Consider the following 19,268-nt stretch of genomic DNA (forward strand, 5'->3'; position numbering starts at 1 on the left):
GTGAGTGAGACAAAAATGTTTGCACCACCTGTGTGCAATGCCGATACAATCATGCATCAATCAATCAATCAATCATGGTGTAGCTAGCTACTGACAGATAGGGAACTTTGTTCTGCCTCAGAAAGTTATCACGTCATGTTTTTACATTTTTAACCTCATATAAAATCAATAATGAACCACTTGTGTATTGTGTATCATGAGTCATTCATGACATTATTATGAATTATGCTTTATGAACTTTTGACCATGAATTTTTGTATTTGAGCAATTTTAGTATTTTATAGTAAGCATTTTAATGACAGCACTTAGGCCTGGGCTATACGTACTCAATCTTTAATAAAACGGATATTTTCGTACTCCGTTGTCGTATGGGCAGGGGCCCATATGACAAAGATATCTGTGTCCACACATACAACCCAAAACGATCATTTTTGACTCCAACAAGCATGCCATGCCAGTAGGTGGCGATAAGAAATATGTAACGCAATAGAAAAATGTTCTGAGCATGCGCGGTGAGCTGGTTTTCTTGGAGAAATCCCCCACGTAACCCGGTAGTACGTGCAGACAGGGCTCCGTCTAGTGAGCAACTTTATAACTCACGTTCTAATATAAACACATACCCAGTTTTCCCAGCTGCCTTGCTAGCCTACTGGACTACTACGCACACTTGTAATATATGCTTTGCTTTTCTGGTTCGCGCCCCACTGCCGCCACTGTTTTTACAGCTGCAGACTTTTTAATAGTTTTTGGATTAAGGTTGCATTAAAAAGACTGGATTAAGGTTGGTGAAGGATGTGTTGCTCCCCTGCTTGCATACATAACCGCAAGCAGGGGAGCAACGCATCCTTCACCAACCTTAATCCAAAAACTATTAAAAAGTCTGCGGTTGTAAAAACAACGGAGGCAGCGGGGCGCGAACCAGCGAAGCGAAGAAAAGCAAACATTTCAAGTCTGCGTAGTAGTCCACTAGGCTAGCGAGGCAGCTGGCAGAATCGGGTTTGAGTTACATTGTATTAGATGGTGAGGACGGTGGGTGGCGCTAGCTGCCATCGTGTTTGTTGTCGTTTCTATTGTAACCTCGCGTTCACCCCGGAAGTTGTTCGTTTTTCAACCCATGAACTGATGCGCATGCTCAGTGTTAAAAGCAACAAAACGAATATGCGCGACTAGGGAGGTGACGTCATCCTTCCTCAAAAACTCCGTTTTGCATGACTACACAGCTCCACCATCCGGATCTTTTCGAAAATCTCCACTTATTTATCCGTTGCCAAAAACCTCCGTTTGAGTGGCCGAAAACGCCGTTTGCGTCTGGCTGAAAGGCCCAAACGCACATAGAAATGTGCGTTTCAAAAAACACCCAGAGTCGTGTAGCTGTACTCTTACAGTCTGCAACACTGGTTTCTACTCTTCTTCAGGAATACTACAGCTTCCACTGTGATAGGCTAATGAGTGGTGACTAGAACCACCTGAGCTCTGTGATAGGCTAATGAGCGGTGACTAGAACCACCTGAGCTCTGTGATAGGCTAATGAGCGGTGACTAGAACCACCTGAGCTCTGTGATAGGCTAATGAGCGGTGACTAGAACCACCTGAGCTCTGTGATAGGCTAATGAGCGGTGACTAGAACCACCTGAGCTCATACCAATCAACATGTAACCATTTCTCCAACATAAGGCAATAGTATACACGCATAACAAGTTTGCATAATGAATCCCAAATAACAAGATATAGCCCTACAAAATAGATAAAATTAATACGCACAACACTAGTCTAAGAGATCAGGGATCCAGTACAGGACACAAATAGGTAGCAGTTAATCCCATTTCATTATAAGTTTTCATGGTAAGTTACTTATTACTTTTTTTTTCTTTTACATTTTGTTACATTTTGTTTTTGGTTTTAAAGGAGATATCGTTGGGAAGTCCCAAACAAACCTACTGGCAGGGAAGCCGAACAGGGCCAGAGTATATATATACTGTATATCTCTCAACCAATTGTGTCCCAAACTGTGGACAAAATGGCTACAAGAGAGAAGATATTGAATTAAGAGGACTAGTAGATTTTCACACTGGGGTCCTTAAACATCACAGTCCTTAAACATCAGATCACCTACAGAGACCATAGAAGGAATGAGAAATGTGATGTGAGTCACTCAACATTACAGTGTAGGGCCCATTGAAATACGGTATGGGTTCAAAACAACATGTAAAGGGAGACATTACCCAAAATTGTACTCTGGTATACACTACTGGACAAGGCTCTCGCCATAGTAGTAGTACTAGGCTATACAGTATATCATTGGGCACCCTCTTGAATTCTTATAGGTGACCTCAAGCTACAAGAATCACTTTACATTTACTGACGAAACCACGTTCACCCCCACAGCTCCCGGACTATAAAGTCAGACAGCGTAACACAAGTGAGGCTGAGGTGAATCACCTGGCTGGCAGTGCAGTTAGTAGGTCATGCACTGCTTGTTGTCAGCTGTCAAATAGGAGTCTGTGCGACAGGAACACTTGTAGCCCCCTCCAGGTGAGAGCAGACACAGGTGACTGCAGCCTCCATTGTTGGTCTGACATGGATGACCAGACACTGCATGGGTAAAGAAAACATGCACACATGGAAGGAATAATGAGAACACACACCAAATATGTTACAACAGTGCTTTTTAAACCTGTTGTAACCCAAGACATCAAGACTCAACATCATAAGGCACACCAGTCTTTCTTTCCTTATTATTATTATTATTATTATTAATAGAATTTCGGCTCATCCCAGTTACGTTGCAGCGTAATATGGGAAGAAGGAAATTGCGGGAGTTGACAGACACTTCATGTTGCAGCTTTGTTTGTAAACCCAGTATTGTGTAGAAACGGATGGGTTATTAATTATTATTATCTGTTGTTGCGCGCACATTCACACTCACACACACACACACACACACACACACACACACACACACAGGTTACTTTGAATACGTGGTGGGACTGGGAAATAAATGAGATGAGAGGTGGTGTGTGTGTGGCTGGCTGGCCATCGTAGACACACACACTCGTAGAGAGAGAGCGAGAGATGCGCCCTGTGTGGGTCTCGCGTTTGTATCACGGCATCCTGCATGTGCATGTCAAAATTAATTGGAATAAAAAAACACATGTATCGGGTCTGGATCACATCTTGGTGAACTCTTGCAGTGTGTGATCCCTGGTCAGCGATCAATCGTTTAGTGTGAAAGCCACAAAAATATAATGCCAGCCGATAATAAAAAAAGAGACTCCTGCAGTGTGAAATGCACAACGATCTGATGACTCGCCGACAACTTTAAAACTCCTATAGTGTGTAGGGGCCATTACACGACGTGGTGTTTGTCGATGGTGAGGTGGAGAGCTTGCCTGTCCGGCACAGCAGCCAGAGGGGGAGGGGGCTGACTTAGGATGAGCTGGTGTGGAGCAGAGGCAGCGAGGTTGGACATTGAGGGGTCGGAAATCATCCCAGTCGCGTGGTTCATGTAACGCGCGTGTCACTGTGAAGGCCGCAGACTACAATGCGCCATTGGACTGGCCCCATGAAGTGAACGGAGTTGGCGTAACTGGGCAAAGTGATGACGATTTTGACGTAGGCTGGTGGTCTTGCGCAAGAATGTGTTTCCATATAAATGGGTATTGTACTGTAAATATGACAGTTGCATGGATGCAAAGTAGTGGTTGATGTCTGGACAGGCATGCTGTTGGTGTTGTGCATGGTGAGATGTGTACAAACGGTGTGGTTTGGTAGGAGAAGGCGGACAAAGGATGGGGTTTTGCGCTGTCTATTAGTGTGGCAGAATTATTATTATTATTAATTATGTATTTATATATTATTATTATTTTGGTGGGTGGGGTTGAAAAACAAATAGAGCTGAAATAGCATATAGCCGATCTACAACTTCACCACAGTATACGTTACATTGTGACATGTTAGACCAAGACCTGCTATTTCGCGGTGGGGAATTGCGGCCTAAAAATGGAAGCAAGCGGCGTCCACACTTTTCATAACATATCAAATAATACAATTACATTACATTAAATACAGCACGTAGAGTAATAATGAGAGTGTTACAGCAGGCGGTATACAGACCCTCAGGTTGTCTGTTGGGGTGGTAGATGCGGATGTCGTATGTTAAGGACGGGTGGTGGATGTCGATGAGTCTGGTCCTGTCGATGCCATGAGTCTTGTTGGCTCTGTCGATGGAGCTGGCCTCCAACTGCGTCGATGGCGCCCTCTGTGTCCAGTAGATGTGATCCTCAAACACAGTAATAGCCATGATGTTGTGCTGACCCTCGACAACTATACAGACGCACATACAGAACCAAAAGATTCACAGTGCAGTAAAATGCAGTAACGGGATGTATTAAAATCTGTGTGTGCGTGCATGCGTGGGTGCAAGACAGACCTGTGTGTCTGTCGGTTCCATCCAGGTTGGCACACTCAATGCGTGTCCTCCCATTGGTCCAGTAGATGCGATCATTGACGTAGTCTAACGTCAGGGAGCCTGGCCAGGAGAGCTTATCCTGCACGATGACCGTCGTGTCGGTGCCGTCCATCCCCATCCTCCCTATGTTGTTGTTATTTATGTCTGACCAGTACAAGTATCTGTCAGGGAGACACTGTGTCAGGGGTCACTATTCACAACTAATGCACATACTAATGTACAATAATGACTATAGTGGACATACAATATTGAAGAGTTCATACCAACTAAAATGAATGAATGAATGAATGAAATCCCCATCACTCTATCACTGTAGAAAAAAATCACACCCGTGTGAACTGAGTGGTGCAACTCCCCTCCCCCCCTCCCTTGCCCTCTCTCTCTCTGTCATTAGCAGGCAACAGTGCAGCACGTGCAGCACTATCTCTCTCTCTCTCTCTCTCTCTCTCTCTCTCTGTTTCTGGCACAACAGCACCCCTACTGGTATTAATAGTCATACTGGTGCTCATTAACATCACATACTGGCGGACACATACACTGTAGGTGAAACAACACATAGGTAGGTGAACACGGACATTGCTGTTCCTTGGAGTGGTTGCACCACTCAAAAACAGGGATCTGGGCAGGGAAACAAACCTGGTTCTGCCCCTCTTCGCACCCATTGGTTGCCGTTGTGTGGTTTGACAAAAATCCTTTCTCTCCATCCACTACCATTGAAATAACAGTGTTTATTCAGTTTCCCTGTGTCCGTGGTGTTTCACAGGATGCTTGATGAATTCAGTGTGAGGTTCATGATGATCTTGTTCTTACCCGTGGCGTACATCCACAGCTATGGCGTATGGGTTGGAGTTGATCAGGGCATGAGTGTTGACCAGGACTCTTGGGTACGACCCGTTTAGTTTGGCCACGCGTATGACACCCAAGCCACACAGGTAGAGGTTACCTCCCACCCAGTCAACAGCCAGACCCGAGATGCCACGCACGTGGTCGAAAATGACCTGTCAATGAACCATACATGCACTCATGAATATATATCTTCATTATTACATAATCGTCGGGGAGGAAACCGACTAAATCATTTTTTTGCATACATCATGAGTGCTATTGAACACCCTTTACGTCTGTGTGTTGGTTAAAAAAAAAAAATTAACCAATGGAAAGTAGTAAAAAGCGCTTCGGACAAAACCTCTTAACTCCATTGGACCCTCAAACTGTCTGCTAAAGCAACTCATTTAATATCCATTTGCTTCCCGTAGGACCTATAAAAACCAGCTAAAAGCCAACCAGGACCTATAAAAACCAGCAGTATCTCTTATCACTGTTATGGCGACGACATTAGCTTTACTGCTCATTCAAGCCTTTCCATGAATGTCTATCGGCCATCAAATGCAGAATCGGCAATTAAATGCAGAGAAAAGTTGCCCCAGACAAGGTTGCTGCAGATGTTGCCGACCACAAACATTTTATCCGACCCCAGAAACCTTGGAATTGTTTTAGATCAGGCTATATGATCGGGGTGCGCACGCTTTTCCGAAGCGGGGGGACATGCGATGCGATGCGAAAAAGCGTTGGTCCGACATGCTCTGCTCCCGTGCTTGCGGTTAGGGTTAGGTTAGGATTGAGGTTTCGGATCAATAGTATGTCGGAACTAAAGCCTGCACCCATATGATCCTGGATAAGCATGTTAACTCTGTGTGCAGTGCCTGTTTTTAATCACCTTCGCAATATCGCCAAACTTAGATCAGTTGTTGCATAGCCGGAGGTAGAAATTACCATCCATGCATTTCACGTCTGTATTACCGTCTGTAATTCCCTTTTCACCTCTAAAACTCTAAATCATCATTAGACCGCCTGCAACTGGTCCATGAATGCTGCATCATCAGCGCAATAATGAGCGCATCTGCACTAAATTGAGCGTGGTGCCATGTGCAGGCACACAGAATCATAGCAGATCTATACTAGCTCACAACGCGTCGCAGCACGACATCACGTTGTGAGCATGTACAGCGGCCAGTTTGGGTGTGCTGTACAGGTACAACAATCTAAACTACACTGAGCACTGCATGACTATTCATTCGTCTCGAGCGGAGAGCTTCAGAGCCACTGCTGCACAGTGCGCACACAAACCAAACGAGTGAAGTGAACCGGTCCGAGACAGGTAGCTATGGCAAGTCACATAATGTGTAGGCTATACGTTTTATACAGTTAATTCCAAATAATTATTACGACTCACACAGGAACGAGGGGCCGTCAGCTCTCTCTCTCTCTCAGTCAGTCGAGTGTAATTTCACAATTTTCGTTGATTAATGGGTTATGAAAACAAAAGGTCACTATACAGCACCACTACAGGCTAGTGCGTTAGGCCCAATGTTGTCATTGTCACACTGACCTGGATGTCACTGCCGGTGATGTGCATGGCAAGGATCGACCCGTCATGCTGCTTCGACAGACCTATCCAGTAGATCATCTGCTGCTGATAGTCAAAGTCCAGAGCCCAAGCAGCCTCGAAGTCCTATCACACCACAGCAGTTGTGTTAGTCTCAGACTGGAATACATTCCAGCATGTCAAAAAGCAGTGTAGAATACGGTATAGGATTAGGCCTACATAGAATCTGTTGTGATGTCCAGTGGTTATCAACACTGTGGAGCTGGAGCCGTCCAGGCTGCTCATCATCAGGTTGCCCTGGTTGGCTAAGATGAGGAAGGGCTCCACCTCTGGATAAGGTGAGACATTACATTTGAGTTGGTTTACTTTTAAAAATACACAAAGCCAAAAGCAAGACTATCTCATTCCAAATAACTCTGTGCAGGCAGGCAGGCAGGCAGGCAGGCAGGCAGGCAGACAGACAGACAGACAGACATACATACAGACAGACAGACAGACAGACAGACAGACAGACAGACCGACCGACCTGTGGTGTCGTGTGCCTGGAGACCTGTGGAGAGACATGACAAACTACATGAGCTTCAGTGTAACAACAGCTGGTTGGTTGTATTTGTGGTTTATCTGTTGAAATACAGGGGAAGCATGTCCTTCGATCGTTTCTCCTCTTCTTCACTGCTATTTATTTGCCCCAGGATGGGAATGAGTAACTGCTGAGTAATTTCCATCAGAGCTCAACATGAAATGAAAATAGCTGGCGAGCAATAGCTTGTTGTAAATTAACAGGTTGGCTCGCATTTTGTGATTTGGTCACACAGACCTTCAGTGCACAAACCTAGGAACATTAAGACTCTGGCACCCAGACTCTGGAATGACCTACCTCTGGCTTTAAGGCTAGCTAACTCAGTGTCAACTTTCAAGTCACATCTGAAAACATATTTGTACACTAAAGCCTTTTTCTTAAATGTATCTTGTTGCTCATTTTCTCATGTCCATGTATGTATAATATGCTTTTGGTTATATTATTGTCTTATTCTGTCAATGTTATGCATTTCATTTGATTGCTGTTGGTTATCCCTTGACACTTTGTAAACATTGTTTTCGAAAAGCGCTTTATAAATAAAGTTTATTATTATTATATTATTATTGAGAAGGAACATGCACGGGCGCATGGCACGGTCTCCGCCGGAACAGCAGAGGTGCTAGATAGAAAGCTCATAACGTGTGATTATTATATTATATATTATTATATATTCTTTTTACTATTTCACTTCAGGGTCAGCAACTCTCATGCACCTCTAGCACCTCTGCTGGAACACTCTTATCGTCACAGTTCGTGAGTTTCTTTTCTAGTACTAACCCTATCTCTAACTCTAACCTAAACATAACCGCAAGCAACTATTAGTATTATCGTATCCCTCACCAACCTTAATCCAAAAACTATTATCGTATCCCTCAGCAACCACAATCCAAAAACTATTATATTGTCCAGCGGGGGAAAAAAGTCAGCAGTTGTTGAAAAAGGGGGATTTGAACACGTGAAGCATGGATTGCAAGTCAGCATAGTAGTCCACTAGGCTAGCGAGGCATCTGGCAGAAAGGGGTTTTGTGTTTGTATTAGAAGGATGGCGGCGCTTTCCGTGGCTACTAATAGTAGGGCAGGGCTCGGCGGGGTAAAACGAGCGCTGCTTTCCTGAGCTATATTTTAGGAATAAAAAACTTGCCCACAGGAGACCGCCTCACGCCCCCATGCATGTTCCTTCTTAATGTTCCTATAGGCACAAACCAGGAAGGGCAACTCCCTCAAAGAGAATAGTGCCCATCCTGGCAGTCCAGAAGGCTGTGTCTTTGGACGTCAACGTTTCCCCAAAATCCAACGCAGTACATTTTATGAGATACTTTCTGTCGAGAAATTACTTTTCAAAGTGTAAGAGTTTGGAAGCGCTTGTTTTCCAGAGCGCAACGTCCTGCTGCTTCCTGCATTATGTGCCAGTTAGAAACAGGTGCTACGCAGGACCGCTGAGTGATTTCCAACGAGCACATCCAAACTCCAATGTCTTGCTGCTCGATGTCTTGCCACTCAGTCTAGATGAGGGGGGCAAGTGACGCATGTGCATACTCTATATGAGACGGTAACATTGTTGAAGTCTTTTTTTTTTTTTTTTTACCTGAACAGATCACCTCCAGTCTGTCCCCAGAGCTACCAGCCTGCATCGTTACACACTCCTCCAGTGCAGATTCAGATCCAGCGCAGGAAGATGTAATCCACCATACAGGTTGACGTGTAGAACCACCAGGACCCCATTTTGTGTAAACAGCAGAGCCACAGCCTAGCTGTTGACACACCACAGATGATGACTTCTGGTTCCAGCCAGACCTAAGCAGAAGCGCCAGCGGAACCGCCACTGGTCTCCAGTCTCCCTGGTATTTCACTTCAAGTTTACCAGTACAGTCACTGGTTCCTTCCACCAACCTGACAACAGACTCTGTACAGAGACAACAGAATAAACATTTTAAAGGAATATTATTTGAACACACATACTAATGTACGACAAGCAATGGCTTGCTGTGAACAATCACAAAATCACACCCGTGTGAAGTGAGGGGCGCTCTTATCATCGTACATCATTATGACGTAAAATAGACACTATGCCTATTTGCTCAATGCTCAGACACTTGACACTATGAAGTAAAATTCTCCATTCATTGTCAATGGGAATTTAATATGTGTTTAAGACGAAATTTGTGGACGGTAACCAAAAGCTGGATGTAGGAAGGGCTAGTGCCCCTCAAAAACAAACATGGTGGTTGTCATGGTGATGTCACTTCCATGAGTTGGACAGTGTGAAGAGTTTCATTCAGGTCACCTCACCTGTGACAGTGAGATGGAGGAAGTCGCTCTCAGAGGAGACGTTACGATCGAAAACATTGACGTGATAAACACAGCTGTAGGTCCCTTGGTGGGTGTGGTCTGCTGCAGCAAACAGGAAGTTGGCAGAGTGATTGACGGCTGGCTGGGTGTGGTTGGCTCCAGTGAGCTGGAAGGAGCCTCCGGGGTGCTGTGGCTTGACGGAGCAGCTGATGGTGAAGCTAGAACCCTCCATCACCTGCTGCTGCCCCTGCTGCTGGCCCTCGGAAACCCTCTTCATGGAGGGGGAGAGGCTGATGACTGGCTTAAACAGATCTGTAACGAGACAGGTGGTTGGCTGAAACAGCGGATCTGTAACAAGACAGGTGATTGGCTGAAACAGCGGATCTGTAACAAGACAGGTGATTGGCTGAAACAGCGGATCTGTAACAAGACAGGTGATTGGCTGAAACGGCAGATCGGTGACAAAACAGGTGATTGGCTGAAACAGCGGATCTGTAACAAGACAGAGGTGATTCACGAATCAAGAAGGTTATATTTGTTCAAGGGTGCATGGAGGCACACTGTCGTGGCAAGAGGCGTCTAGAGCAGGCGTCTCTTCCTGGTTTTCAAACAGCTGGTTAGTGTTAGGTGTAAAGTGCATTTAACTCTATACGTAGGCTACAACTATTTTTTGTAGTTTTACTTCTACGCCACTACATCTCAGAAATATTATACGTTTACTCCACTACAATGTTACTAGTTACTTTGTAGATTTTTGTTTGTATTATTACAAAACATACAGTAACCACTTCAGCCCTAATATAATTTACATTTCAGCAGCCATTTGAAATTTGCCGATCTACATGTGTCACATTGGTTACAGGGGGCGGCCAGCAGGGGGCTGCCAGTGTCACCATGTTTCAGAGCTTGTGTGCTCCCAGGCCCCGTATTTGGATCATGCTTAGGCCTCACTCACACTGTTGCAACATGCATGCAACATTTGTCTCGTGTCTTGTCCATGTTTAATAACCGCCCCAATGCATTTCCAATGGAAGTCACGTGGTTTGACAAAACATTTGTTCGATGACTGTGTTGTGCTCCCCTCCCCCACATCAAACAAAAATGTTCTGTCAAACCATGTGACTTCCATTGGACATGCATTGGGGGGTGGCCATTAAACACGGACAAGGCACAAGACAAATGTTGTATGCATGTTGCAACAGTGAGAGTGAGGCCTTAGTCTTGGACCTCCGCTCCAACCTTAACACCATGGGTGACCCTACCGGCATCACTCTCAGGTTCATTGGAACATACAAGCCTTTCCACAACTACAAGGTGACAATCCATGGAAAGATACAGGACGGACATACGGACAAAATGACAGTATAGACAGTATATATCGGTGTCAGTGTTGTGTTGAAGTTATTGTTTTGTTACCTGAACAGATCACCTCCAGTCTGTCCCCAGAACTACCAGCCTGCATCGTTACACACTTCTCCAGTGCAGATTCAGATCCAACGCAGGAAGATGTAATCCACCATACAGGTTGACGTCCAGAACTGGACCTCCACGTTGTGTGAAGAGCAGAGCCACAGCCCAGCTGTTTACACACCACAGATGACGACGTCAGGTTCCAGCTAGATGTCAAATCAGCCGCTGGTCTCCAATCGCCCTGGTGTTTCATTTCCACTTGACCAGCACAGTTACTGCTTCCTCCCACCAACCTGACATCGCCAGGCTCTGTACAGAGACAATAGCATACGTAATAAAACATGTAATATTACTTTGATGAGAAGAAATTGTTGTTGTTTTAGCTTACAATGATGTGTAGTTGTTTGTTCATGTTTGACTACCTGCTGTGTGGAGTGTTGGTTGAACCTGGAGAGCTGAAGGGAACAATGATCAGATTAATGAGGTTGAGTGCAACAGCTAGTACGTGGAAGCATGTTTGAGACCAAAGGAGGAATGATCAAGGCATGTTTTTATGTTGTACCACAAACCACTTCCAGTATAAATACCAACATGGGAAATGTTCAAATAAGTTTAGAAATAGTGAAAATAGCAGACTTTCTTATTATTGATTAATCAGCCCATGGGAACTTGAATTCATGGACATTTATTTATATTTTTGTCGGTTTCCTAAGCCAATAATTTGATGACCAGCGGTGGTTCCCTATGGAGACACAAAGGAGACTCTTTGTGTCCCCTATGGGAAGTCAATTTTGTGGGTCAATCCCTATTTTTGACACATCAACAATGTAGTCCTTTCAAGAGAATGGAATACAGAACAGTAATTAAGCAATATTTTAACTTGCAGTGTAAACATGATGCACAGTTCATTCGTACAGTATATTAAAGCAGAGACTTACCATCTTGAACATCAAGATGCACTTCTATGTATGAATCCATCATCAATGCTCTCTCCAGTCCACACAAGTAGGTTCCAGAGTCTGACCTCCTGAGTTCGGTGATGGATGCCAATAAGTATATTCCTGCGTTGGTCAAACTGATTCTATCGCTTACTACAGTTTCACGAAACTCTGCCTTGATAATGTCTTCATAGTTGCCACATGGACTTCTACAGAGGTACTTTGGAGAGTACATAGTGTCGGTCAAGACTTTCCATTTTGAGCACCGGAAAGACACTTTTCCCCCAACATGGCCTGTTATGCTGATAGGCTTCTCCGCAGTACTCAACACTGCAACGCAAGAGATAAGCAACGAAACAGCTCATCAGTATGACACACAACTTATTGACAACATGATGTGAGGAGTGTATTTTTGCAGAAGGTTTCTAGATGCTCTACTGCAGTTACACCAGTGGTTCCCAAACCTTTTAGCACGTGACCCAAAAGAGAAATGTCATGTCTCCCCGCGGGACCCAAACTGGTGTAAAATAGTGAATAGCAGATCTACGAGCTTGTAGATCTGCTATTTTCACCATCACGTTCGCTTAAAAGTTACATTTGTGAATTTACTTTAAGACTGTCCGGGGTGTTCACATAAACCAGAGTAGATGATAATATGACCAAAATATCCCAAAAGAAAAATATACAAAAACATTAACATTTAGTTAATTTACTTGTCCTTGTCTTTCAGTCTGTTATATACACAATTTTTTTTATGTTGTGAAATGTATATACTTTTTAATATACAAATCAACATTGTACCATTCTCTTTTTTTATATTCTTTTTATTATTTCAGTTCAGGGTCAGCAACTTTCATGCACCTCTAGCATCTCTGCTGGAACACTCCCTCTTGCATGTTCCTTCTTAATGTTCCTAGGCACAAACCTAGGAAAATGAAAGAGGAAGGTGCACGGAGGTGTGGCCCGGTCTCCTGCGGGAGGTTTGCACATGCTCAGTGTAAACAGGAACTGCGATGGAGTGTTCCAGCAGAGGTGCTAGAGGTGCATGAGAGTTGCTGACCCTGAACTGAAACAATAAAAAGGATATAAAAATTAAGAGAATAGTATAATGTTGATTTTGTTTTTATTTTAAAAGTATATCAATTTCATAACTGTGTGGAAAAAAAACGTTGTGTATAACAGACTGAAAGACAAAGGACAAGTCAATTTACTAAATGTGAATGTTTTTGTATATTTTTCTTTTGTGGAATTTCCATGTTATTTTGATGCTCGCTTTGATTTAGTATGTGTTAAACTTTTTTTTTTGTGACATGACAAAGGAACATGGATATACTGTTCATTCAAGTGCTGTGGATGATATAAAACATTTGAAAATATAAGGGTGAATGCTGTTTAATTCTCAACTGTTCTGGATCTCACATCACAAGGTTTGAGCTTTCTAGCGTTCTAGCACCTCTGCTGGAACACTCCATCATCGCAGTTCCTGTTTACACTTAGCATGTGCAAACCTCAGTCTAGATGAGTGGAATTTCCGGACTAAAGCACCCCTGAATATAAACCGCACCAGCTACATTTAGGGAAAAAAACAAATGTGTACATATACAAGCCGCACTGGACTATAAGCCATAGATATATATTTAGAAGGTCCCCTAGTGGCTGTTAGCTGTAAAAATCCATAGATTAGCCGCACCGTTGTATAGGCCGCAGGGTTCAAAGCATGGGAAAAAAGTAACGGCTTATAGTCCGGAATGTACGGTACTCTATATGAGAGGGTATGGATTACTGTCATTGTGGAAGTCATTATTTTGTTACCTGAACAGATCAACTCCAGTCTGTCCCCAGAGCTACCAGCCTGCATCGTTACGCACTCCTCCAGTGCAGATTCAGATCCAGCGCAGGAAGATGTAATCCACCATACAGGTTGACGTGTAGAACCACCATGGGGACCCCATTTTGTGTGAACAGCAGAGCCACAGCCTAGCTGTTGACACACCACAGATGATGACTTCTGGTTCCAGCCAGAGCTAACCAGAGGCGCCAGCGGAACCGCCAGTCTCCAGTTTCCCTGGTATTTCACTTCAAGTTTACCAGTACAGTGACTGGTTCCTTCCACCAACCTGACAACAGACTCTGTACAGAGACAACAGAATACACTTTTTAAAGGGATATTATTTGAACACACGACAAGCAATGGGTTGCTGTGAACAAACACAAAATAACACCCTTGTGAAGTGAGGGGCGCTCCCATCATCGTACATCATCATGACGTAAAAGGCTGTCACGATTCTCGATTCATATACAAATCAAATCAAAATTGACGTTCGATACAGTGTATCGAAATCACCAGCCGCCTCGCGATATTTCATTGCATGCGCACGGCCGTCCGTTTATTCACCCCGGAGCGTTTCCCACAGGACCAGTTTCGGCCTGTCGGACTTATAATGCCGGTGCACAACCCAGCCAGTACTAGCTCATTGCCTGATTGCGGTGGCATCATCAGAGAACACACACAGAACACACAGAGCACAACACACCCAAATTCACCCAAAGGAAGAAGCCGTTTATATCGCTGTTTATATAGTATGGCTGTGTACAATAGCGGAGTGAAAGGTTCCATATCTGAGACTGCCTGGCGTCTGGACTGGCGCTGGTCTCCACGCTACGGCTGCTTCGACATGTATCACATTGCGACGAGGACCGCAGCGCAAAGCTGTGTTCAGTGCAAGACATGAGGCAGCCGAGCGTGGAGGCTAATGACAGTCCAGCCCATGGAACCTCTGCGTGAAGCTGCTACATTAGAGCGCCGGAGTGAGCTCCTTTAGTGGGGCTATAATGTTAGTCCTAAGTACCGACTCCAAGTATAGGAGTAGCCCTGAAACAGGACTGAACAAGTCATGGCTAGTATAGGAGTTACTAGCTAGCGCCCCTCAAAAACAACTAGAGGCATAAACAAAATCTAGTGGGTATAGCGCCCAGCCGCTCCTCAAAAACAATGTTATATTGCTTAATCTTTTGTAGTCCCTATTCATTGATTCACTGGAATACTATGCTTTGCTATGCTTTTTAAAGGAACACTTGCTACAGCTGACCACTTGACCATAATGTTATTCTCATTACGTTGCATTTAAAATGTATAGAATAAATTGTAATTATGTATTTTCATGTATTTAACTGTTGAATGTATTTGTAATTACCGTATGTATTTTTTTGTATGTATTTCATATTGACCCCAGGAAGATTAGCTGTCGCCACGGCGTCAGCTAATGGGGATCCAGTCAATAAACAAATAAACACATTTGGGAAAAAAAATCTCACAGTTATATTGCATATTGATATGCGATTAAAATGTGATTAATTGAGATTAATTAATTATAAGGCCTCTAATTAGATTATCATTTTTAATCGAGTCCCAGTCATATTATTTACTTTTTATTTTATTTAGTTACTTAGAGTTGAGCTTAACAATAATGTGTTTTTCTTTACAATTCAAAACATTGACTTAAATTAATGATCATACAGCACTCTGTGCTGAAAATAGGAGGTTTTAAAAAATATCCATTGAATCGTATCAAAAATCGTATCGAATCGTGCCCTTAACATCGAAAGTTGAATTGAATCGTGGATTAGGCGAATCGGGACAGCCTAATGATTTGCTCAATGCTCAGACACTTGACACTATGACGTAAAATTCTCCATTCATTGTCAAGTTTGTTTAAGACTAAATGTGTGGACGGTAACCAAAAGCTGGATGTAGGAGGGGCTAGTGCCCCTCAAAAACAAACATGGTGATGTCACTTCCATGAGTTGGACAGTGTGAAGAGTTTCATTCAGGTCACCTCACCTGTGACAGTGAGATGGAGGAAGTCGCTCTCAGAGAAGACGTTACGATCGAAAACATTGACGTGATAAATACAGCTGTAGGTCCCTTGGTGGGTGTGGTCTGCTGCAGAAAACAGGAAGTTGGCAGAGTGATTGACGGCTGGCTGGGTGTGGTTGGGTCCAGTGAGCTGGAAGGAGCCTCCGGGGTGCTGTGGCTGGACGGAGCAGCTGATGGTGAAGCTGGAACCCTCCATCACCTGCTGCTGCCCCTGCTGCTGGCCCTCGGAAACCCCCTTCGTGGAAGGGGAGAGGCTGATGACTGGCTTAAACAGATCTGTAACGAGACAGGTGGTTGGCTGAAACAGCGGATCTGTAACAACTAAGACAGGTGGTTGGCTGAAACAGCTGATCTGTAACAAGACAGGTGATTGGCTGAAACGGCAGATCTGTAACAAGACAGGTGTTTGGCTGAAACAGCTGATCTGTAACAAGACAGGTGATTTAAGAACCAAGAACTTGCAAGAAGGTTATATTTGTCTAAGGGTGCATGGAGGCACACTGTCGTGGCAAGAGGCGTCTAGAGCAGGCGTCTCTTCCTGGTTTTCAAACAGCTGGTTACCGCTCTCAAAGGGCACCTATACGGACATATAAGTGTTTCTCTCTCTCAATTCAATGCAATTTAAACTAGAACTGCACTCTAGTCGAGTGCCTACTTGCTTGTTGCACACTAGTAGGCCATATGGCCTATAGTGCGCAAGCAGAGCGCGCAAGTACTGTCGACCGCTACAAACTGTCAAATCTCCGCTTCTCTGTGAAGGAACGTTTGAAATGTTGAATTATTAGGTTTAGCTATTTGCTACCTACCTACTTTATGCATGTAAAAAAGTAGTAGGCCTATTATGAAGTATGGTACAAGTTTCTACCAAAGAAAAATAAATCATCGATATCCGATGAAAAAAAGAAGGTATATAAACTGAAATAAAATATTTTATCACGTATACAGTATGATTATTTAATTATTTATTGCTTTAAATTGACTTAATATTGGACTATAGTGATATTAATACTAAATGCCTCTGTGTATATGTATATGTAATTTGTAAGTTGATTAGCGGTATACTGTGGTTACATTGCGCCACTTTTGATGCGTATGCACCGTCCCAGCATATGACGTCAGGGTATAAATGGTATAACTAGCTCTCAATGATGACGTAATAAAGATATGGATTAAAGTACCCAATGCCAGAGTGTAATTGGTTTTCGATGGTGACGTAATGACGATATTATGTTTTAGTGTCGGGAGGATTAAAGGTATTGCTCCTATGTATACAGTAATCTGGCACCACTGCCGTATCAGGCACAAGTAGTCATTACGTCATTTGCTGGGACGGTGCATATGCATTGAACATAGTTCTGGGCGAAACTAGTACTTGCGCGCTCTGCTTGCGCAAGTAATGAAGGTGAAGTAAAACTGAAATGCACTAAATCGCGGCGAGTTGGTAAACTGGCGAGTTCTCCGGATACCTTTCAGAGCCTGTGTGCCCCCAGTCACAGTGTTTGGATCAGGCTTATAGTCTTGGACCTCCCCTTCAACCGTAACACCATGGGTGACCCTACCGGCATCACTCTCAGGTTCATTGGAACACACAAGCCTTTCCACAACTACAAGGTGACAATCCATGGAAAGATACAGGACGGACATACGGACAAAATGACAGTATAGACAGTATATATCGGTGTCAGTGTTGTGTTGAAGTTATTGTTTTGTTACCTGAACAGATCACCTCCAGTCTGTCCCCAGAGCTACCAGCCTGCCTTGTTACACACTTCTCCAGTGCAGATTCAGATCCAACGCAGGAAGATGTAATCCACCATACAGGTTGACGTCCAGAACTGGACCTCCACGTTGTGTGAAGAGCAGAGCCACAGCCCAGCTGTTTACACACCACAGATGACGACGTCAGGTTCCAGCTAGATGTCAAATCAGCCGCTGGTCTCCAATCGCCCTGGTGTTTCATTTCCACTTGACCAGCACAGTTACTGCTTCCTCCCACCAACCTGACATCGCCAGGCTCTGTACAGAGACAATAGCATACGTAATAAAAAATGTAATATTACTTTGATGAGAAGAAATTGTTGTTTTAGCTTACAATGATGTGTAGTTGTTTGTTCATGTTTGACTACCTGCTGTGTGGAGTGTTGGTTGAACCTGGAGAGCTGAAGGGAACAATGATCAGATTAATGAGGTTGAGTGCAACAGCTAGTACGTGGAAGCATGTTTGAGACCAAAGGAGGAATGATCAAGGCATGTTTTTATGTTGTACAACAAACCACTTCCAGCATAAATACCAACATGGGAAATGTTCAAATAAGTTTAGAAATAGTGAAAATAGCAGATTTTAAAAATTGATTAAAAGCCTGTGGAAATATTTTTGTCGGTTTCCTAAGCCAATCATTTAATGACCAGCGGTGGTTCCCTATGGAGACACAAAGGAGACTCATTGGGCTAGATTTTGAAGGTGCGTTTTACCTATTACAGTAATATGAGCTGGGGGCGTGAGGTATGTCATATTGCAATTTTAAGCATGTTAAGAAGCGCTTTCGACACCCCGTGGAGTGCGCAAAACGGCCTTGAATTAGTCATGGGAGTGTTTAAGGCGTGTTTGAGAGTTACCCAATCAACATGTCCGTACTATTTTCTTTACCAGTCAGCTGATGTCACATACGGAATGCGCACTTTGGGGATCGTTATTATTACATTTCTTCAGGCTGGCACCATAGAAGACATGACATATATGACTTTGTCACATTTGGGTTAATTATTCCTATTGCACTGCATGCTGTCACCTTCATGCCTCAAAATAAGTTGTTTCTATTGAGAAACACCAGTAAAATTATATTTTAATTTAAATTATAATTATATTATATTTGAAATGAGTAATGAGTTGAATGCCTGGTGCGTATGCCCGTGATGCGGTATGGTCCCGTGATGGTATGGTCTTCGCTCGTAGCATTTTATTGAAGAAGACTTGAATCAAGTGTGATACAGCGTATGAAAGCAAACTTCCCAAGGATTATGCATATGTTTTTGTTTTTTTTTAAGGTTGAGAAATGAAAGAATTATGGCCGTTTCTAATCTCAACATTCCCAATAAAATGACGCAATAAAAAGACGCTGTTGCCATGTCTCAGAGAAACAAGTAAATAGGTCTATAAAAAGAATCCCAAAATAAGCGCATATAACAGGGGTCTGTAACCTATTTTAAATGAAGTGCCATGTTTTTATTTTCTAGATATTGAGTCTGCCATATCCAGATTAATTTTAATGACACCACATTAAAATAAAAAACATATTTTGATTGTCCACAAATATAAAGTT

General features: G+C 43.5%; 1 protein-coding gene across 1 annotated transcript; it reads right to left on the minus strand.

Moving 5' to 3' along the window:
* Positions 1 to 1,020: 1,020 nt before the first annotated feature.
* LOC308311256 (antigen WC1.1-like) lies at positions 1,021 to 18,106 on the minus strand. The gene is made up of 16 exons (XM_080757903.1): positions 18,075 to 18,106; positions 17,662 to 17,964; positions 15,913 to 16,224; positions 13,884 to 14,201; positions 12,072 to 12,401; positions 11,556 to 11,588; positions 11,140 to 11,442; positions 9,724 to 10,035; positions 9,020 to 9,337; positions 7,381 to 7,404; positions 7,074 to 7,183; positions 6,858 to 6,980; positions 5,279 to 5,466; positions 4,430 to 4,629; positions 4,114 to 4,323; positions 1,021 to 2,592 (listed from the first exon to the last, which is right to left on the minus strand). The coding sequence occupies exons 2-16, from the start codon at positions 17,906 to 17,908 to the stop codon at positions 2,456 to 2,458; spliced, it is 3,165 nt and encodes a 1,054-aa protein (XP_080614029.1). The 5' UTR covers positions 17,909 to 17,964; positions 18,075 to 18,106; the 3' UTR covers positions 1,021 to 2,455.
* Positions 18,107 to 19,268: the final 1,162 nt, after the last annotated feature.

This window comes from Protomyctophum bolini (assembly GCF_963924005.1).
Source record: "Protomyctophum bolini genome assembly, chromosome: 23".
In the NCBI taxonomy this organism is placed as follows: domain Eukaryota; kingdom Metazoa; phylum Chordata; class Actinopteri; order Myctophiformes; family Myctophidae; genus Protomyctophum; species Protomyctophum bolini.